At 42.4% G+C, this 20,810-nt stretch overlaps 1 protein-coding gene across 4 annotated transcripts in view; it reads right to left on the bottom strand.

Moving 5' to 3' along the window:
• Positions 1 to 1,154: 1,154 nt before the first annotated feature.
• The window catches only part of triob (trio Rho guanine nucleotide exchange factor b), a 107,035-nt gene continuing 87,379 nt past the window's right edge, over positions 1,155 to 20,810 (bottom strand). For 3 of the 4 annotated variants that reach the window (XM_085473200.1, XM_085473201.1, XM_085473202.1), the window contains 23 exons: positions 13,387 to 13,673; positions 13,136 to 13,306; positions 12,081 to 12,176; positions 11,605 to 11,753; positions 11,369 to 11,435; positions 11,166 to 11,269; positions 10,969 to 11,038; positions 10,783 to 10,872; positions 10,580 to 10,672; positions 10,449 to 10,499; positions 10,229 to 10,306; positions 9,779 to 9,970; positions 9,445 to 9,622; positions 8,414 to 9,312; positions 7,107 to 7,360; positions 6,737 to 6,984; positions 6,461 to 6,623; positions 6,113 to 6,234; positions 5,905 to 5,983; positions 5,223 to 5,423; positions 4,981 to 5,119; positions 4,671 to 4,857; positions 1,155 to 3,916 (listed from right to left, as the gene is read on the bottom strand). In XM_085473200.1, coding sequence (XP_085329326.1) covers positions 3,498 to 3,916; positions 4,671 to 4,857; positions 4,981 to 5,119; positions 5,223 to 5,423; positions 5,905 to 5,983; positions 6,113 to 6,234; positions 6,461 to 6,623; positions 6,737 to 6,984; positions 7,107 to 7,360; positions 8,414 to 9,312; positions 9,445 to 9,622; positions 9,779 to 9,970; positions 10,229 to 10,306; positions 10,449 to 10,499; positions 10,580 to 10,672; positions 10,783 to 10,872; positions 10,969 to 11,038; positions 11,166 to 11,269; positions 11,369 to 11,435; positions 11,605 to 11,753; positions 12,081 to 12,176; positions 13,136 to 13,306; positions 13,387 to 13,673 — 4,337 coding nt within the window. In that variant the 3' untranslated portion in view covers positions 1,155 to 3,497. The remainder of the gene's footprint in view (positions 3,917 to 4,670; positions 4,858 to 4,980; positions 5,120 to 5,222; positions 5,424 to 5,904; positions 5,984 to 6,112; positions 6,235 to 6,460; positions 6,624 to 6,736; positions 6,985 to 7,106; positions 7,361 to 8,413; positions 9,313 to 9,444; positions 9,623 to 9,778; positions 9,971 to 10,228; positions 10,307 to 10,448; positions 10,500 to 10,579; positions 10,673 to 10,782; positions 10,873 to 10,968; positions 11,039 to 11,165; positions 11,270 to 11,368; positions 11,436 to 11,604; positions 11,754 to 12,080; positions 12,177 to 13,135; positions 13,307 to 13,386; positions 13,674 to 20,810) is intronic. The other variant, XM_085473203.1, reaches the window with a different exon arrangement.

Below are 20,810 nucleotides of genomic sequence, written 5' to 3'. Positions count from 1 at the left end.
GCAACAGTGGGTGAGAAGGCGCAAAACTGGGAAATATCGGGCTGTCAAGAAATGCGCATAATTGCATATTAGGTATTTGTGTCGAGTTAAACGTGTGGGCTTAAAGTAAAGCAGTACCCGAATAATTAAAATGAATAAACAACACAGTATTTGGTCACAGGTCAAATCAAGTTTGTAGAACAGAAAAAAAAAAAACTGCGCTGGCGTGCATCACCTTCACACTTCACAGCTCTTGCGTGAGATTTTGATCACAAGATTTTGTGTAAAGATTGTAAAGATACCCCTTCTGTGGTTTCATGCAAAAAATAAAAACAAAACAAAAACTGTTGCTAAGAAAGACGAAATAGATTTCACACTCGATAAGTGCACAGGCACCTTTCAGGCACTGGGTGAAACTTTCAGAACAGAGACACAGGTGCGTCAGGTGAAGTAAATAACCTCGAATGGGGCTTAGATGACAAATACTCCAGGCTGATAACGCTCATGCGTAGATACCAGGGTTTAAAATGCTGCAAAAATGTTCTCTAGCAGACCTCAGTGAGTAACTATTGTAGCGGACGTGGGTTGAGTGGGAGGTAAAATCGTGCGTTCTTTGTGCAGTGATGCAACACACACTGCTTGCACTGATTCAAAAACAGCAGCGGCATCTGCTCCGGACTGATAAGATCAGCAACAGTCCCCTTCCTGATACCTTCTCATAGTTTATCTCTTGAACTGATCTTCATCACAGTAATGACATTCGTTCACTATTACTGTACACGTATATTCCTCCTGATTTTAATATTCTCACTTTGCTTTTCATTGTTTCCCCGCAGTGCTTCCAAATGTCACTCTTCATATGAAAATAAAAAGTAAAGAAAAACGTGTCAAAGGTGTTACGCTATCGCAAACAACAATCCCCTCTAATGCAAGGCTTAACATGGCTGCTGTGTTAGTTGGGTTTCTTGTGTTTAATAATTTTAATGAATGACTGATTGCAGCCATGTGAATTAAGGGTTTTCCCCTGCTTTCTAATCATGCCGGGAATACAGATTTATCTCATCCTCCAGCCCTCAAAAGCTTATGGGAAATCATGAATGAATAATAATAACAGACATTCTCATGGGGGTGGAGATGAATGAATATATGCGCACAAAAGTTTCAGTAACGCTGACTGTGCCTTGTACGTTTAATGGCAAAATAACAGAGGACAAAATAAGTTATTTACAACACGTAGTAACATGTAAACACAATCTTCTGTACAAAGAAATATACATGCAAAAGTAAAAATAAGTCATACTAAGACATTCAAGATGACATTTCTGCAGTCTTGTTTTAGGTGTATTTAAAATATGACAGTTGTGAGGTTTACATCCCGGGTGTGGGCGAACTGCCCGACCCTTCTCTGTACATCTTTACATCGTGAGCAGGCGGGTTTCCCAAGAAACCGTTTCTCTTCGATCGTAACCTGACAAAGCGATGATCAGGATAGTTTCAGGGAAACCCTTATCCACATTAATAAATAAAAATGACACAAAATGAAAGACGGAGACTTTACAGACCAGAGAGACAAGTCAATAAACTCAACATGTTATCGACAGCAACTGACAACCTTCAAATAAAACGAGAAGCGACGCGAGTTTTTCATTTTTACCAACCTCTCGAACTTAATTCACTGGACTGGCACTTTAAAGAAGTTTTTAAGCAACTTTTTAACCTAAAGACGTCATCGTATTTAAATGAAAACAACTGGCAGACCTTTTTCACGGGAGATACCTGTTAATGCTAATCAGAAAAAACTGTGGTTCAGGGGTTGTTATTATCTGCCAGAAGGTATGATTCTTTCATCAGTGCAGTCCATGGTGACTTTTTCACCCCAGACCTATTGCTTGGTGAAGATATAAACCAATACGGTCTAGCAACATACACTAGTATCTACCTACAAGAGCCAAACAAACTCACACGGCAAATAACTTTGTGCACGGCTTGAAAAAAAACAAAAAAGAAAAGAAATAATAATAAAAAAAGACAAGTCAATATAATTTTTTTCAGCAATAAACCACCAAACAATCTTCTTATTACAATAAGAATAAATAAAACCACAAGGAACCTTTGTAAACGCTCATATGCCTCTGCTCAGTGTGGTCTGTTATAACTCAACATGACAAGTCATTAAATAAGCAAACAAACATATTAGCAGGAGAACAAAGCAGAGCCAACTTTGGTATTGTTACAAAAAAACAAAAGCGAAACAAGGACGACATAAAAGCATAAGTGCCTATATTTCATAGATACACATTTTTATACATTATTTTGGAAAAACTCTCCTTTTGTTGCAGGGTTGTTGTTGTTGTTGTTGTTTTTTTGTTTGTTTTTTTTGCAGGATATTAATACTGAACTTAATACATAAGAGTTAACACAATACATACATCTATTGCAGTACCAGGTACGTACATGCCTTTTTAAGAATACGGCTACAACACAAGTTTTCATAAATAGTTGCATAAATGTTAAAGCTGCGACATTGCACGTGGGAACCTAGTAGCGGTTTGATCCGTCCGTCCGCAGGGACTCACTAAAACTCAGCAGATGGAATCGTTTTTGTTCGTCGAGAGATAAATCCGTCAAAATGAGAACGAAAAGCGGGAAAAACGTTATTTACATATAAGGCGGATGCAGGTAAAAATCTGAGAAGCTCTATCGGGATATTCTTTTTTGCTGAGTTGTTTTAATGCTTTGTTCAAGTTAGTTTCTCTTAGTGTCACAAACAGAAGTGATTTAACCTTTGAAACTGAAGCGGGGGAGAGTTAAGAAAAGCAAACTATTGCACTGAATGTAAGTTTCTGCAAAACGTGGTTTTGGTAGTTACATCTTGTTCCAGAATAAGAGGACCCTGCTGATGGGTGCCACTTCACCACGCAAATCTCACTTCCCTTTTTTTTTTCTTTTCGTTTTTTACTTTTTCTACTCGCCAGCTACCCTTTGTTTTCCAAAAGGTTATGAATAAAGACAGTTCTCCGTCTCCTCGCTGTACATTTTGTTTCATTTACAAAAAGTAATCTCTCGTTACAAAAAAACATTTTCTTGTGTTCAACCGAAAGCAGCCTGAAATATTCCTATTGTACAGTATTCTTCTTTTTTTTTTTTTCTTTGTTTAACACTGTCCGAAACGCAAGACTCGCTCACGCTGGCTTGTTGAGAAAGCTTGGTTTTCTCCCTGCTGAGTCAAGGTTTTGAAATCTCAAATGGATTCCAAGAGTTCGCTTGTTGTGCAGGCATAGTGACGGTATGCCAGGTTTAAGGAGGGGAAGGGCTTGGGGGTTCGAAGGGTTTAATCGGCAGAGGTTAGTCAGTCGGCAGCAGCAGCAGCAGGACTTTTGTGGCTTTGTGAGGGAAAAGGGGATTGTAGCAGGCGTGTCGCTGGTGGTGCTCTCAGTAGGCTTCTAACAAGGATCAAGTGAATGAAGAGCAGTAGTGGAAGAAATTCCTTCTGGTCGTGTTTACCTGGTGACCTACTGTCAGGTCTGGCTGAGCAGGCGGCTGTGAAGGAAGGCCTTAATGGTGCCTATGGGCCGGACATCATTCTGGTGTTTCCGTCTCTCGATGAAAGAAATGAGCCTGGATGTGTCCAGATGTGTGCCGCAATGATTCCGAGATGGTGACAGTGCTGGTGGCTGTGTGGGATTTAAGGTTGAGTCACTGCTTGATAAACCTCGAGGCTGGAGCCAGGGCTCCTCCAGGCAGGACGCAGCAGGGGGCCGTCGCTCTGGCTCGCCCCGGAGCAGCAGGCAGATGAAGTCTCTGGCAGCTGGGCTCACACCCTGGAAGTAATCCTGAGGGAAGCTAAAGTCCAGGCGACAGATGTTCAGACACGTCTCCTCAAGGCTCTCGTCCAGGAATGGAGAGGCGCCGCTCAGAACCACATAGGTCACCACCCCTGTAAATCAACCAGTTGGTCAATCAACAGGTTATTTAGCCAAATTAAATTAACTCATTCAGCTCACTTTTAAATCCCCTTTGATAATTAATATAGCTTTATATTAAACAATCATGCACAAAAGCAGCTTCTGCAGCTGCTAAAATATTATAGCACCAAGACTACAACAATAACAATCCTCTGTTAGATAATTTGCCTGCTTGTTGAGGCTTTCACTGCATTATTGTAGGGTCTTTACCTTACAACACAAAAAAGCCTATAAATGCCATATAAACAAAACTGAACTGAATCATTCATTTTACACTGCACTCCCTTACGCTGTACTAATATATACATTTTTCTGATGAAACTCATCATCTACATACATAGCAGTAAAATATCACTTGAAGCTTCAAAATATTGAAGTCAGTTAATAGATTGCTGCGCGGTTGGCAAGTAGAAATTGCGACTGGGGATTTAAATCACTGAACTTTGCATCCCCAGAGAGGCTGACTGACTGCACTGCAGAGGAAACACTTGTGTTAACGCACCTGGCTTAGAGATTGAGATGATAGTATCGCATGGGAGTATTTCTGTCTATTTTTGTGTCTTAGTCAAATATCAATAAGCAGCCTTTTGCACATACTGACAAATAAGAACAAAGGAATGTGTATTTAATACTATTACAGTGGGTTTCTGCTGCTGTGATTGTGTATTCGAGTACATAAAGGGTTCTCTAATGCAAAAATCAGCAAGATACAATTTCTCTACAGACCTAAGCTCCAGAGGTCAGACGTCAGTGAGACGGGCTGACCCAGGATCAGTTCAGGAGCAGAGAACTCTGGGCTTCCCAGAAGAGGATGGATGTAAGAGGAGGGGGGGTTCAGTTGAACAGCATCACCAAAGTCTGTCAGCTTGATCACTGGCTGGGAGGACGCATGTTCCACCACAATGTTTTCAGGCTGTAGGAGCAGGATAGGAGGATATAGGACACAATCATCAGACCTAGAGAAGCACAACAGCAGTGCAACAGCTTCCCCAAAAAAAGATTTAGATTGTAATGCTTTGTTTGTTGAACTGTTTACTTTGAGGTCAAGATGTGCTATCCTCCAGCTGTGCAGGTAATGGAGAGCTTCAAGAATATCTCTGAGGTATAAAGCAACTTTCTCCTCCGTCAGGTTGCCCCAGCTCACGATGTAGTCCAGGAATCGCCCCTGGTCTGCCCTGATAACACAAACACAACATGCATTTTATTTATTTATTTTTTTTAGAGACAAATCTAAGTATGTTTTTCAAACAGATCAGATGTCACAGTCGTTTTACTTACATCTCTAGTACCAGTACGTAGCTGCTGGCTGTCTCATACGTGTCTAGCAGCTTGACCAGATTGGGATGGTCTAGATTCTGGAGGAGTCTGATCTCCTGCAGGACCTGTTCTCGACGCAACAGCTTCTTGTTAACATGCTTTGCTGCAACTGTGCGTTTACTCCCTCTCTGGTCGCATCGCTTAGTCACTGAGAACCGACCCCTGCAAGGCAAAAATTAGTAGTTAGTAAACTGAAACTTGAGGAATAAGACATTTCATTTGTGACTCACTTTTTAAAAATATCCTACATCAAATTTATAAACTATAACGCCCAATCATGACTGGTGGACTTGGATGTATAATGTCAATCTACTTCTTTGTTGATTATCTATATCAGCTTGTCCAATGTACAACCTCATTTCCAAAAAAGCTTGTGACACTTTCTGAAAATGTCGTTTCTCATTGCTTAGTAAAGTTTGAACTTGTATTTGTGAATGCAGTCACAAATTGTGTTAAATGATTTGAATATTGCTGCATTCTCTAACCAGCTACTGAGGAATAAGCAACTCATTCCTCATTTAAATACCTTCACTTGTATCATCTGTCGCTACTGCTATTACTACTACTACTATATATATGAGTGCTGCTCCTAATTTATTAGCTTTGATGTGGTCGAGAAGCACTGCGTGACAGGAAAACACACCTTCCTAGTTCAGTAATCTCTGTGTACTGGGACTCAAAGCCGTTTTTCCAGAGGAGTTCGCTGCCATCGTCAGGGGTTCCTGAGACAACACAGTGAATTCACAATGATTCAAGTATCAAATGTAAAAATTATAAAATCAATGTTTTAAATGTTTCAAACACCTGCGTGGCATAATATCAAGAGACATACACAATGACAGGACTCTGACCTGACACTCTAAGACTGGCAGAAGAGGTGACAGCGCCTGCTATGTTTGTAGCAACACAGGTATACACGCCGCTGTCCTCTACAGACGCGTCCGTGATGCACAGGGACGCCTCTCCGGTCTCACTGCAGAAATGGAGAATAAAAGGAAACAAAGCATTAAGTGAAATTCACAAACTGATACTGTAATTTGCACAGAGTTATTATGACTTCATATTCTTTTTTAACAACATGAATGTGTTAACTGAGTTTGTTAGCAGCACATCTGCACCTTTACGTCACAGGCTAATGTAAGATTTGGATTTTTCTAGCTAAAAATCAATAAAAGAAATTCAAGTGAGCCCCCCCACACCTGTAGGTCATGCTGTATTGTCCGTTGTTGCTCAGAGAGTTGTTGTCAGGGCCACGCCAAGTGATGGTTGGTCGGGGGCGACCGCAAACTTTACACCTCAGAGTAACTGCATCGCCACTCTCACATGTTGCATCACTAACTGGAATGAGGAACTCTGGGGGACCTAAAAAGAACAACAACAAAAACCCAGTGAAGCTTATTGTTTATCTTTTTGAATTTTTATTCCAAATGCAAGGAAAGATTTGCTCCTTGGCTGAAGCAACAACGTGCACGTACCTTCATAGATAAAGTTGGGATTCAGAAGCTGAAATGACAATTTGAAGATATAATTAGATTTCTTGCACAAATTGCAGTGGATGTCGGTGGGGTGGCGTTTAACGTGACACTTTTCTACCTTGACAGAGACTTTGTTGGCCAGGCTGTCCTGAGACTTTCGGTAGCCGTTCTCAATTTTCCTGCCCTCCTTGTCTCTTTTCTCAGACTTCCGGCGAATGCGCAGTGCTGTGTGCCACGATAATGACTTTCTAAACAAACGCAAGAACAAAAATCGAGAAGTTTCAGGTTTCACGTTTGCATAATCGTAATCACTATGACTGTCGTGTTTTCTGTGGCAACCTAAAAAGGAAGGAAGGCTGCTTATGCTTACTTTATGGTGCCTTCGGAGAGCTCGGGTGTGACTGAGGATGAAGTGTGTCCTAACACGTAGCCAGGGATCCAGCCCTCAGCCGCAGGGCAGTGCTCATTGGCTGCCCGGTACACCAGGAACATGTTCTGCTGGTTGCTTGCTAGCATTTGGACCACCTCACCCTGCACCACACTGATCTCATCCTCCTTCACTGCCACATAATCCTGAGTCACCAGCATGGTGGACACGCTGCTGCTGCTACTACTGCTTTCACTCTGTCAGGAGGAGAACACATTAAATCATGAGTTACTGCACACATTAACACACATGAAAATACATAAATGCACATATGTCTAAAAGGGAAATGTTACTTCACACCAATCAAATGGATAGTTTGATTGCAGGGAACATGTATAAAAATGAAATTGAGAATATGTTGAACGCATGCAGTGCAAAATGCTTTTTTTTTTCTTCTTTTTTTGAAAAAGCACTTGTTTGTATTTAGAGCAACGGGCTGACAAGTTAGACTGAGAAGTTACAAAAGCACAGAGCTTATGATCCCCCCGGGCAGGGATGATGAAATGAGGAACTTTATGTTTTCAAAGACAAAGACGAGTTTTCAAGAAGAGGTGCTGAAGACACTTTGAAACAAACAGGGCAGGTTGTGCAAACAAGCTTTTAGCCTTTGTGAGGTGAGAAACCATCTCACCAGATAAAAAGCCATTTCAAAAAGAAATTCTGTTGGTACTGTCAAACAAACAAGGCAGGTTGCGGAAAACAAAACGCTGTTTGTGCAATCATAAGGTTAATCTCTGTGAAGTGAGAAACCATCTTACCAGAAAAGAAACGGCTTTTTTGAAATGTGCTAATGTTTTCAAAAACCAAAGAAAAAAAAAACGTCCCATAGCTTTTGAAAGGAGATTGGAAGTTATCACCTAACGGAAAAAAGAGATAACATGTTTTTGAAATGGCACTTGTTAATGTTTAGTAGCTACAGTTGGAAAGCAAATGCGTACTGAAGCTCAGAGAGAGTCTTGAAAAGCAGATACAAGTTTCTCTGTGACTCAGATCCACACTGTTAGTAGTTTCCGGAAAGGCAAAAAATCTCCCTCACACACACTGTCGGTGAAGTTAGTGCACTCAGATAGGTGTTATTCTTCAGTCATTCAAGTGTTTCAGCAGCAGTAGTAGTTGTTGAATTTAAAAGCCATTCTCAGAGCCAGCGGCAGGTTGACTGACTGGCAGACAGGCAGCCACTAAGGGTGAGGTTAGTGACTAGTAAGTACTCTAGGCCTCGCTGAAGCCTGGGCCTCGACTTGGCATCTTACCCCGTTGCTCTGGGTGGAGTGTATGGACTGCTCGCTGGTGGAGGAGCAGGTGCTCATGCGATCTATGTCCTTACTGTGGCTGGAGTGGCGGTGATGAGAGGGAGTCCCGTAACTTCCTCTGCCCAGAGAGTCGCCTCCACTGCCACCATTGTCACTGGGGTAGGAGAAGGAACCTGGCCTGCTGGCAGGAGAGGGAGGCAGAGCGGGGACTATGGCCCAGAAAGCGTTGCCTTTATGAGCTGGGCTGGTGGGGACGAACGCTTCCTTTCCTCCTCCTCCTCCGGGAGTTTGAGGTAATATCAGAGGTGAAACTGTCCCAACTCGAGGGCTTTTGAGATGAAAATTCAGAGGAGCTACTGGCATCTGTGGTCTGCTGGCCATTTGATGCTTCGGCATTTCCTCTGAGCCTCCGAGAACCTGTCTGACACTGCTGTCCATACTACCTGATGGCCTGTTACTGTTATTACTGTTACTTCCATGAGGACTATCCAGCATCCTCATCTTAGGGACCTCTGAGGCTAACAGCTCTCCATTAGCTGTGTTGCCTGAACGGGGGTTAGAGGAGAGGGACTGAAGCGGCTGTGGGTGGCAGAGTGACCACATACCTGCTGATCTGTCGGGACCCTCGGGGCCCGGGGGGTGATGGTGGTGAACAGGCTGGGGGAGGCGTGAGGACGGCTGGGGGATGCGAGATGGTCGGGAGCGCGGGCCGCACAGGGAGGAGGCGCTACCCCCTGATCCTCCAGAGCTGCCTTCGCCGCCACCTCCTCCCCCCATATTGCAGGTACTGTTGGAGCTGCTGCCTCCTGGTAGACCTGCAGTACTGCTGCTGCTAGGTGGACCGCTTGGCCCACCACCTCCCACATGGTTCCTCTGATACTCTATAGGTGACGTCAAAGCTGTGGGAGCAGACAAGAGGTTTTTTTTTTAACAACTTAATAGCCCTCTTAAACTAAAAGGACCAAGAGTGTCAAAATGTTTTATGTAAAAATGTAATTTTGTGTGTTACAGTATTCACAACAATTTCTTACCATTGAGGAAATTTCTCTGATTCTCCAGGATCTGGCTGACCTGATGGATCCAGACTTGACTGACTCCAGGACTTGGTGAATGGAAAGTGTACCTCTCCAGGTTGCCACTAGATGACCTGGAGGTCAGTGTGAACTTGCAGGGGTCATCAGCATTTTCTTCTAGACCCAACCAGCTCACCTGAAGTTATGTGGCAGGCAAGGGTAAAGAGACAAAGATAAGAAAAAATATATAGATATGAAATAAAATAGAGCAGGTTTAGCTTCATGATCAATAGGGACAATCCAAAGTAAGTCCACAGTTGGTCTCAAAGCTATTTAAGTGAGCTGTATTCACCTTAATGCTGTTCTTGAAGAGGTAGCCAGGAGTAGAGAAGCCCTTCTTTTTGTCCAGGGGTTCACTGAAGATAACTATCTGCTCAAACAGAAACACTCTCCTCTCTTTCATCCTGGATAGGAGCCCTCCATCCTGGTCTGAAACCATGAAAGTGTCTTGGAGAAGCAATCTGCCCTGAGCCACAATTTTACCCTGAGAAACAAACAGGCAATCCAAAGAAAGTTCTAGATGGTGAAGGAGTTTTCTTAAATAGTTTTATTTTGGATAAGTTATTAGAAAAAATGAAAACACACAAAATCCGACAACAAACTAGAGCTGCAAAAACAAGCGCACACTGACACCTAGTGGCAGTTGCCTGAAGCAAGACAAAAAATGTGAAGCATTTACTCTATTGTATTATGTATTTTGGAAACATTCACACACTATCAGAGGTACCAAAGGGAGACTTACATCAAAGCCTTGAAGGCGCCCAACATTCATCATGTCATTGCAGCGTTTTGGGACCACGCACATCACTTCTACAGCTTTCTGTGGAAGAACACGAGAGAAAAAAAAAGTTAAAAACTACTTATCTAGTTATGATACTTTCACAGCATTCATTGGAAAACACAACAGATTATTATTGCTTCATTAGTTTTGTGCTGAATCCTGGGCTTTTTCTCGATTGTACCTCCAGCTCTGTGGCATCCACTCCAGCCTTCTTAGAAATTTTAAGAAGATCCTGTGAAGAAGTTAACAGAGGTAAGGAGAGAAATTCAGACTGCGTTGATCATAATTTATGTTGTACAGAAAAAGATTTACCTTCAGTAGCAGTTGGTACTTCATTATGCGCTGGACAGGTTTGATGAGTAAGTCAGTGAGTTGCAGTCTGTGTCCCAGTCGCTGCTTCAGGTCCTGAAGAAAAATAAAAATCTATCATGTCCGGGACCTGACTCATGACACGGACAATACAATACAGATAGCATGCTGTGGCTATGAGGTGCAAAATGATTAAACAATCTTACCTCAAAGTACGTATCAATATACTCCGACACGATGTGCTCAGACTTAGGCTTGTTTTGGCAGTACACAATATACATGTGCAGTCTCCGTTCCTGTATTTGCAACAAAAACAGAAAAGAATATTACAGATAAGAACACGTAATACCCTCTTTAACAAAATCATGCTGCAAAACTAGTGCATTTCTTACTTGTTTGACAAATAACGGTCCCAGCCGGTCAGGATCCTCCAAACACTTTTCAAGTTCTCCCAGGAAAAAACTGTGAATGGATACAGACATGTGATTTAACCTGCCAAGAAACAGCATGTTGACATTTTCTTTGTATAATGCTGCATATGCCCTGAAGCAGGGGCAGGTACTACAGCTGAAGGATTCTGCCAGCGTACTCTTTGTGCCAGTCATAGATCTGATGGATGTTTCCAAAAACAATCTTGTCTTTTCCTTTCATGTCATCTGGAACTCCTTCCTCTTTCATTCTGCTCATGTAGCCCTGAAAGAAAGAGCCACCCAAAGTGTAAGAAGCACAAGCAAACGCTGACCAACAACTATGTCCGAAAATTTATTTATCCAGATTGTCTTCTTTTCTTACCTCCACCACTGATCCCAGGTCTCTGACATAGTCTCTCTCAGTCTCCACCAGCTCCAGAAGTACATAACTGAGAGAAAGAACACACAGAAATTGTCACGTAAGACGAATGCAACGCTCAGCTGTGGATGAATATCAGAAATGCTCCATATAAGCACACGAATGAGGACAAACATCATTTACTGTCTGGGTTCAAGCAGCTTTTATTTATAAAAACACCAACAGGACTTATAACTCACTGTCTTCTCTTGAGGAAGCCAGATTTGCGCTCGTCCACCTCGTCGATGGGTGAGGAGGAGGAGAGGAGGGAGTTGTCGGAGGGATTGAGAGAGGGAGAGCTGCTGTCACCTTGCTCCACCAACAGAGAACTGGGACGGTCTTCCAGTGACTGAATTAAAGAATTAAGAAATTAAGAGGCAGAAAAATATGTTCCACTTACTTATCTTTATCGAAATGAAGCATAATATACGTGGAGGCCAGTCTGCATGAGTATACTGGGGATATTCGCCAGCGTGCAGTGCCCATTTGTTGGAACAGAGGACAGCTGGGATAGTTAGTCACAGTTTTGACAGATGACTTGCTGGCAATGATGCCATTCTCTGTCACTAACACCAGAAAGAAAGCGTGCGCTTGTATCTACATCTATTAAAATTGTTCTGTGTGCAAGTGGGCCTCATTTGCAAGTATTTGTGAGTGTTTATGAAATCCATCTCACCATCTTGCTCTTCACCAGTTCTTCGATGGCACTGACCAGTTCAGCCGCACTGGGTGTCTCTGAGCTACTGGGACGGCCAGACAGCCGAGATGCAGACTGAAAGAGAGAGAAGAAATGGAAGGAATAAAGAAAACTAACGGTTAATCTTCAAGACACTGTGAATGGAGAACTTTTAGGTGTTGCATGCATACAGGAGTCATACATTCTTAGAGACTTGAGCTCACCATTGTCGTGATTTGGACCTCGATATTCCACATGTCCAAATAAAGACTTGGTTTGTGTGATCTCCCTAATAAAAGGGTTAATTGGGAGCCAACTTGGAGCCAATCACAGACTATATTCTTGGGAAAACAGGGGTTATGAGGTGGGTTTAGGTCAGGGGGAAACTGTGATTGGAGTGCTCTTCAAGCACACGCGCCATAATTGGTCGAAAAAATACTCCATTGGACGGAAAGTTTGCCTCTGCTACAGAGCTTAGTCGGAGGCACAAAGGGCAGGGTGAGATTTAAACGATCCACAATGCACAACCATTTAATGTCACAGACATTTTGCTACTGCAAAGACATGTAAATGGATTCACTTCAGCAAAAAAAGAAGAAAAAAAAGAAGAAAAAACATGCAGAGGGAATTTAATTAGACAGAAAGGAAAGAAAGGAAAAATCTAGATAGGATCATTTAGAGGGTTTCACATGGACAGATAGGGAAACTGGGACAGAAGAGAAGCAGAACAGAAATCAACATAATGCTGAAGGAGGGAACATGCAACCATTAAGAAAATAGGAGAAAACAGGCAGAGTTATTAGTGCCAAAATAAAGTTAAGCTGTTATTTTAAGCTGTGAGTGGAGGAGCAAGTTAAAAATCTTGCTGCCTATGAGTCATGTGGATTAATAACAGAACAAATACAAACAGAAATAAACAAAGAAAAAGCTCAAATATTTGTCCACTTTATGCTGTTCAATCTATCTTACTGTCTCTCTTGCTGATGCACATGATGAGCTGTTGTGTGTACATCATATATTTATGACTGCGTCTCGATTGCTCTGCATGTCCCCACCTTGTCATCCTGAGAGTCGGGCTGAAGCAGGCTGTGTTGCTGAATGGCCATTGGGGGAGGCAGCGGGACAGCGTCCGCCCCCTCTTCTCCTTCCTCCTCACCGCAGCTCTGCATGCCCGATGAGGAAGACTTGGACAGGGTGCCGCTGCTCAGCCCCTCATTGCGCATACGCTGGAGAGAAATAAAGAACAAGTGGTAGTTCAGAGTCAGACATGGTCACAGTTATTCAGCATTACGGTGCGTCGTCTTACTTCTTCCAGGGTCTCATCTTGTGGAGTGGCGGCGCTGTCGTCAGAGTCCTTCTGCGAGCCGGGCATCGCGTCCATGTTCTTCCTCGTGCCATCGCGGTTCTTCTTATGCTTGTGGGCGAGCTTTTTGACGTGGCCGTCGGCTTTACCGGAGCTGAGCCGCCGAACCGGACTCGTCAGCCACTTCCTTAGTGTGTTTCCAGGACGTTTGGGACCTGGGGAGCTGTGAGGACCCAGCGTTTGGCTGGAGCCGGGCTGCAGGGCGTCATTGCTGGATACGGACAAGGTGTCTGAATGGACAGAGGAAAGAGAACGAAGCACATCCAGTGTTACTCAAACGAAACGCAAAGAACATGCAACCATTAAAGAAAAAAACAAACTTTTTTCAGTTTTACACTGACTGGCAGATCTTTCAAATCAGGGACTAACAATGGACAGCTAATCCATGTGATTAATGCTATCTGATTGTGCTGTTGTGAAGGTTTGTTTACATCACACATGCTTTTACACTGGCACAAACTCGTCCTGGAATATGCAAGTATGACCCAAATCAAATCTGTTGAATTTTTGCTCATTGCAAAAATCATACATATTCATGTTAAGATGTTAAGTGTCACCAACTCATCTATTTCGGCATTAAACAAAACTCTATGCATATGTAACATAGCCTAGAGGCAGAGAGAAGAAAAAAATAAAGTCAATATATGTTAAAGATAACTGTGGATGTGTTTGTTTGTGCTCTGTGCAGGAGGCAGGATGGCCTCCTCCCCCTCTCACAGTGATGACGGTTCCTCGGGGAATCTGTAGGAGGAAAGCTCTTTTTCTTCGACTAGAAATGGAGCGGTGAGAAAATAACGCAGTATAAAGGGATGCTTGAGGCTTTGTCTGAGTACTTCAAACATACAGCCATCTGTCTGTCTCACCTGTCTCTGCTCATTTACTCTTACTTATCTCCCTCTAAGCTTAATTTGTTTGCCCTTGTATCACCCTTTATCATTCACTGCACTACCATCCTCCTCTTTAGCTTCCTTTGCTCTCGCTGAAAATGCTGATGGGAGACTCACAAGTCTGACAACTAAACAAGCTTCTGACAATCTCTGAGCAATCTCAGGATGAGGGTGGATATCCTCAAGCAGTTCAACCGAGGGTAACAACCTGATTTAAAAGTTTTTCTCGATCTGCTCATTTCATGAGAGAAAGAAAAACAAAAACCACAAGCAGTGGATACCACAGAATACATTATGTTAATTAATTGAAATTAATTACACTGCTGCACAGTTTGTCAGCCACGGTGGACATGTACTGTTGGACACACTTTCATCCCAAGATTGTTTTATACTATGTTTTTTTTTCTCTATTTGGCCAAATTATTATCAATCACCATGTCAGCTACAATTTTTATGCACGACGGAGAGCTGTAGTTATAGAAAAATTATGAAAGCATCCCCAGTGCATGCAAACATCGTATAATAATAACATAAAATTAGGGATTTTAAACGATACTGTTTTTTTAATCTTAGAAATAATCTAACTGGACAAAAGTACTGGGGCCACAGTTCGTCAATCTTATTCTGTAGCGAGTTCACGTTGCCCATGATCACTGTCGGGATTGATGGTTTGAATCGCCTCCGGTGATCCGCTCTCCTCGCTCCAGCTCCAGCTTAAAGATCCTTGCTGTTAATACAGCGAGTTAAATTAAAGGCCATTTCTTGATACAGGCGGTGATGACCTTTTCATTGTGGACACGACTTCCAGTGAGGAAGTGACTGCAAAAATATGTTTATTCATACAGGGGCGATGAGTCAGGACAACACACTCTCCTCCTACATCACTCTGCTTTAAATTGTTTGCATGAAAACACGATGAGCTTGAAAACAAACATCCAGAAAGGAGAACAGAGAGATGTTTTTCATCTTTTAGAAGTTATCTAGGTTTTACAGCTAGACTAAAGGCAAGGTTTAAAATACTCAAATTCAGTCATTAGAGCATTTAAAAAGGTGCAGCTGCAAAAGATTAAGGCACACGCCTGAGCCGAACGGCTTTTATGAATAGCAGGTGTGGAATTTCTGCCGTTCTTCATTGGACGATTTCACCCAGCCTGACTTAATGCAGCAACATGTGAATGTGTGGCCGTCATTAAGCCTCCAGAAGACTTTTCTTCTTACTTATAGAATGTGTTCTTACGTCACATGCAAAGGAATGAAGACAGCTCGGTTCCTCAACAACAAGAATCTCCCACATCAGGCACTGCAAAGGCTTTAAATCCATCTTTACTAAGATTCCTCGCACCATCTTCTTCTCACGGTAAAAATCTTTCAATATGGTGCACTTTGATGGCACAGAAATGAGAACACATGTTTTTTACAGGTTGCTTTCATTCTGTTCAAACATCTTGAAGGGATGGGAAGGGGAAACTTGGGACGCTTTGCAAATCAATATTTTCCACCCAAACACTATTTAAAGACAACAGGGGGTGTCGAAGATTTGTGTGTTTTGCTTGAGGGCAACTTCATCGCTTTTGTTGGCTCAAAAGTTTTACGTGCAACCTCGCTGGTTAGAGCAGATTTGTGGGGGAGCTTTGTAAAATGCTCTCCTCTAACAGATCCCCTGCAGTACTAAATGAAAACCAGTCACAATTGCTGGTTACAGTACTACCCTGGAATTTTTTAGTCACGGGTGCATTCACAGATCCTGTTTAAGGCTGTAATTCTGATGACTCAGAATACCTTTGTTGGTCTCCGAGGATTCCAAATCCCTCACTTATGAGTTCTGAATCCTTCCCCAAATCATGTTTACATTTGATCCACTATTCATGCTAAAAGTTAAAACTACAGGTGCTGACTAGACCTTTGATTTATTAGTGTTTAATATCAGGAAGAGTGTAGGTAAATACCTGCATTAGACAACTGTTGTTCACTAATGGGAACCAGATGAGTCTTTGATACGTTCACCCAGACTGATAAACTGTAGCAGTTAAATCAAATTTAACCCAAGCTAAAGTGATTAAGGTAACCGCTAAAATGATCACTGAAGTGAGAGACCACACTGATCAGCTCCAGCACTTAGGTGAAAACTGCTGCTTTCACTAGGAAAGCACAGAGAATAATAATAATGGATTGGATTTATATAGCGCTTTTCAAGGCACCCAAAGCGCTTTACAATACCACTATTCATTCACTCTCACATTCATACACTGGTGGAGGCAGCTACAGTTGTAACCACAGACTGACAGAAGCGAGGGTGCCATTTCGCGCCATCGGCCCCTCTGGCCAACACCAGTAGGCAAGTAGGGTAAAGTGTCTTGCCCAGGGACACAACGACCAGGACAGAGAGCCCAGGGATCGAACCGGCGACCTTCCGGTTACAGATGCGATTCCCAACCCCCTGAGCCACGGTTGCCCAGTGAGGACTTCTCATGAAGAGCAAATGGACTGTGGTTCCTGCAGACATGTGGTGGTTAACAAGCATGAGGTACAGCTACTTGTTTCATAGCCTCACCTTGATGTAATTCAAATAATAGCAAAAAATACTACTTTATAAAACAGTAGCAGTGAGGTAAAACTGTCTTCATAACTGCACTGGAATTTTATAGGTTTGCATATACATAAGCAGAGAATGGAATGTGCTGGTTATTTATTGTGATCAATATGCAGATATACAGTGTGCAAGATATTGTTTACATAAGTAGTAAGTGTGACGCTGTTGATTTTTCACTAGTCCCACCTGTCTCATGCTTAAAAATCTTCAAGCTTTGGCTTGATAAGTGTTAAGTGGCAAACTGAAGATGTTGATCTAACAGGAGTGTAAATGAAAGTGTGAGACACCTCTCGAACAGCTGGTCAGCCTCTCGCTCGTGGGGAAACAAACAGAGGGAAGTGGCAATTTGTTTGAAGCCTTCTTTTTAATTTTATTCTTTTACTGGCAATTATATTTAAATCCATCCATCCATCCATTCGCTTCCGCTTCTCCTTTTTCAGTGTCGCGGGGGGCGCTGGAGCCTATCCCAGCTGTCATAGGGCGAGAGGCGGGGTACACTCTGGACAGGTCGCCAGTCTGTCGCAGGGCCAACACACAGGGACAGACAACCATTCACACTCACATTCACTCGCACATTCACACCTAGTGGCAATTTGGATTATCCAATTAACCTATCCCCACAAGCTGCATGTCTTTGGATGGTGGGAGGAAGCCGGAGTACCCGGAGGGAACCCACAAAGACACGGGGAGAACATGCTCCACACAGAAAGACCCCGGCCTGATGGTGGAATTGAACTCAGGACCTTCTTGCTGTGCGGCAACAGTGCTAACCACCTTGCCTATATATATATTTAAATCACAGAAATAAATCATGTTTTTTGTTCAAATGAGCTATAACTGCATGAACTGTATTATAGGCATCATCCTTGAAGACCTTTCAATTTTGCTGCTAAAAATAACACAGAATGTTCTACTGGCAGCGGGAGCAACAGTGTCCGCTTTAAAGAAGTTTGAGTTTTTCTATAACTTACATTTAGATATTTTTTCTTTATTGTATTATCATTAATTTTATTTTTGGATTTTAAAACGTACTCTTTTACAAAAAAAGCTGAAAAAAAATCTGGTTTAGCAGTTAAAAGTTTGATTAATTGCTGACTTCTTAGAACAGTAAATGGCCTGTATTTGTATAGCGCTCTACTAGTCCCTAAGGACCCCAAAGCGCTTTACATATCCAGTCATCCACCCATTCACACACACATTCACACACTGGTGATGGCAAGCTACATTGTAGCCACAGCCACCCTGGGGCGCACTGAGAACAGTCCAGCCTGCAGGCTCATCCTTAGATACAGAAACAGGAATTCAGTTTCTTATTTGCCTAATAAATAACATAATAATATATAATAATATTTTTTTGCAGGTGGTCTAATAAATTGGTTAGGAAGTATACGTACATAGATGAGAAAAACTTAAAATGTATTCTACTTTCTTCATAATTCTGGCTAAACATACAAAACAACAGTACTTGTGATAGACTTCTCAATACTCCTATTCACTTTAACTTTGTGGGCTAATGTCCTTCAGAAGAACCCACCAGATGTTCTAATACTACTTAAGCATTATGTGATTTATCAGCAAGCTTCCGACACAATGTGACAACTCAGTCGATGCTCCTTTACGCTGCTGCAAAGAACATGCTAGATTTACAACTTTATGTGTGTTCTTGTGTCTCTAAGAATAAAAGTGGGGTAGGTGGAGGGGCTTTTGTACAACTGCAGTGATCCAAAAAAGCGCTGTTCAACAGAAGCATGCCTGGGATTCCAGAGGTGTCACCAGGGGAGCATCTTTCATGTGCCCTAATCTTGCCAAGAAGAACCAAAACAAACACACAAAGCCATAAACATCAGTTGGTGTGGCTGGGAACGTGCTTTTAGGGGCGGAGGTGCAGCGTGTGGGGAGAGCTCCAGGGGATTTTGGTAGATGATCTGAAAAAATGTGTACAACGCTAGAGAGGGCTTGCCACCAACAGCCACATTTAGGGAAGGGAGTGGTAATGGGATGAGAGACCACCCAGTGCACATTCTGGCAGAACTAGTGCATATTTGGGTGATTTGTAATGGTTTATCACACTGTATCTAGCAGACACCTGTGAAAACATTAAAAAGGAAAGGGATTCCATTGTTTAAGAGTCCTCATTCTCCCCTTCTCGTCAGTTTGACCTCAACAACACCCTCTGTCCATCTGTGAGCCCAACCTGGATTTCAACAGGAACGAAGACATAATCTTATCCTGGTGATTTTAGTGAATTTTAATATTTCATTATGTAACGATGCATTCACCAAATTACTTTTGCAGCTATAATGCCACCACATGATCGACAGATGAACTGTGAAATTGCAGCACAAAGCCCGTACAAAAATAGCTGATGCAAACCCAGCAAATAAGGACAAGCTGTCAAAACGACAAATGTAGAGTTGCAGTTGTTTCTTGCACAGCTGGAGCTTCAATGTCGCACTTTAGAGCAAAAAAAGACCCGTTTTAATGTCATAAGACCAGAAGCATAGTCTAATTGAGATCCTAATGTTATGCTTTCGTTACATTTTCACCAGAGGAACAAACAATAGCAGCAAGCCGCTAAACCAGAACAACTTAGCGCAACTTATCATTTGTGTTTTCCCAAGCACACTGCATAAGAAGCAAATCTAGCATTAACAGGATAAGAGGAAGCAATTTACTTTTGTCCTACACATGGCACCTACCCAGATCCAACAGCCAGAACTTGCAGTTGTCAGAGTGTTCTCCCTGCGCCGAATCCACAGAGTAAAAAGGGTTCAAAGACACTAAAGATTCAATTCCACGGGCCATGCTAGTGGAATATAAAACTCTGACTTGAAATATTTCCTTAGAGCATCTCCAAAGGTATGCCAAATGGCTTTAAGATCCTTTGAAAAAATCCCAGAATCTTTATAAATAACAATAAACCTGCAGTAACTACGTCGCTGAAATTCCAGGGAAAGTGTGAAGTCCAGTGTGAGAGAAAAGCAAAAGTCAAATGCAGCATTAGAGAGTAGGATGTTTTCTCTCTCTTTCTTTGTATCTCCATCCCTCCCTCTCTCCCTCCCTCACGAGTGGGCTGCTGTGAGGATATTGGGCAAACCTCCACTGTGCCTCTCTCGTTCCAAGGGGACGTCTGGAAACAGGCAGCATTTCTACCGTATTACCCTTTGTAGAAGCACCCACTCAGTTTGTGTGGGCGGGTGCATATTTTACAGGCATTAGGTCGCATACAACTTGTGCAGTATGCTTGGAACAAATATAGATTTGGTTATAAAATCGAACACAAATGAACAGCATAAAGCTTGGTTTAAAAAAGGAATATGTTTTCTATTAAGTTGTTCATCAAAAGTGTTGCGCGCACATTTCAGATTTTCTTTTTACATTTATTTAGTTTCTGAATGGCACTACTGACTATTTATCCAACACATAACTCTGTTTTTGGAGCGTCTTCATCTGAAACTGTGCTCTGTGCAGCCTTGAGCAGTTATGCAAGCTAGTCGCACAAAGACCTGCCTGTTTAACTATGAGTGTGTGTTTATGTGTATCTCTTTGGGCTTTAAACACACTCTCTGCTGTTAGGGCACACACAGGCACACACAGGCATACACAGGCACTCCGAGTGCTTATTCAATCAAATTAAGTTTCATTAAGTGGGTACTTTTGTATTTATTCCATCGCGAGGGGCAGTGCAGTCCACCTGCATGTCTGACAAATCTGTGATATTACATAGCAGGGACGCGCAGGCTTGTGCAACTGTCAGCAATTGGATCAGAGCCAGGAAAAACAAAAGAAACATATCATAAATCTGAATAACTGAAACTGCCAAGTGTACATTTTGTGGCTTAATTCATCTGCATGTGAAGCCTTCTATGGTACTCTGTCCCCTCAGATGC

The sequence above is a fragment of the Copadichromis virginalis genome, linkage group LG11 (genome assembly GCF_057382275.1).
Source record: "Copadichromis virginalis isolate Kocher_CV1m ecotype Utaka linkage group LG11, C_Virginalis_male_GT1.1, whole genome shotgun sequence".
NCBI classification, from domain to species: Eukaryota; Metazoa; Chordata; class Actinopteri; order Cichliformes; family Cichlidae; genus Copadichromis; species Copadichromis virginalis.
This window is presented reverse-complemented; position numbering and strand designations above follow the sequence as displayed.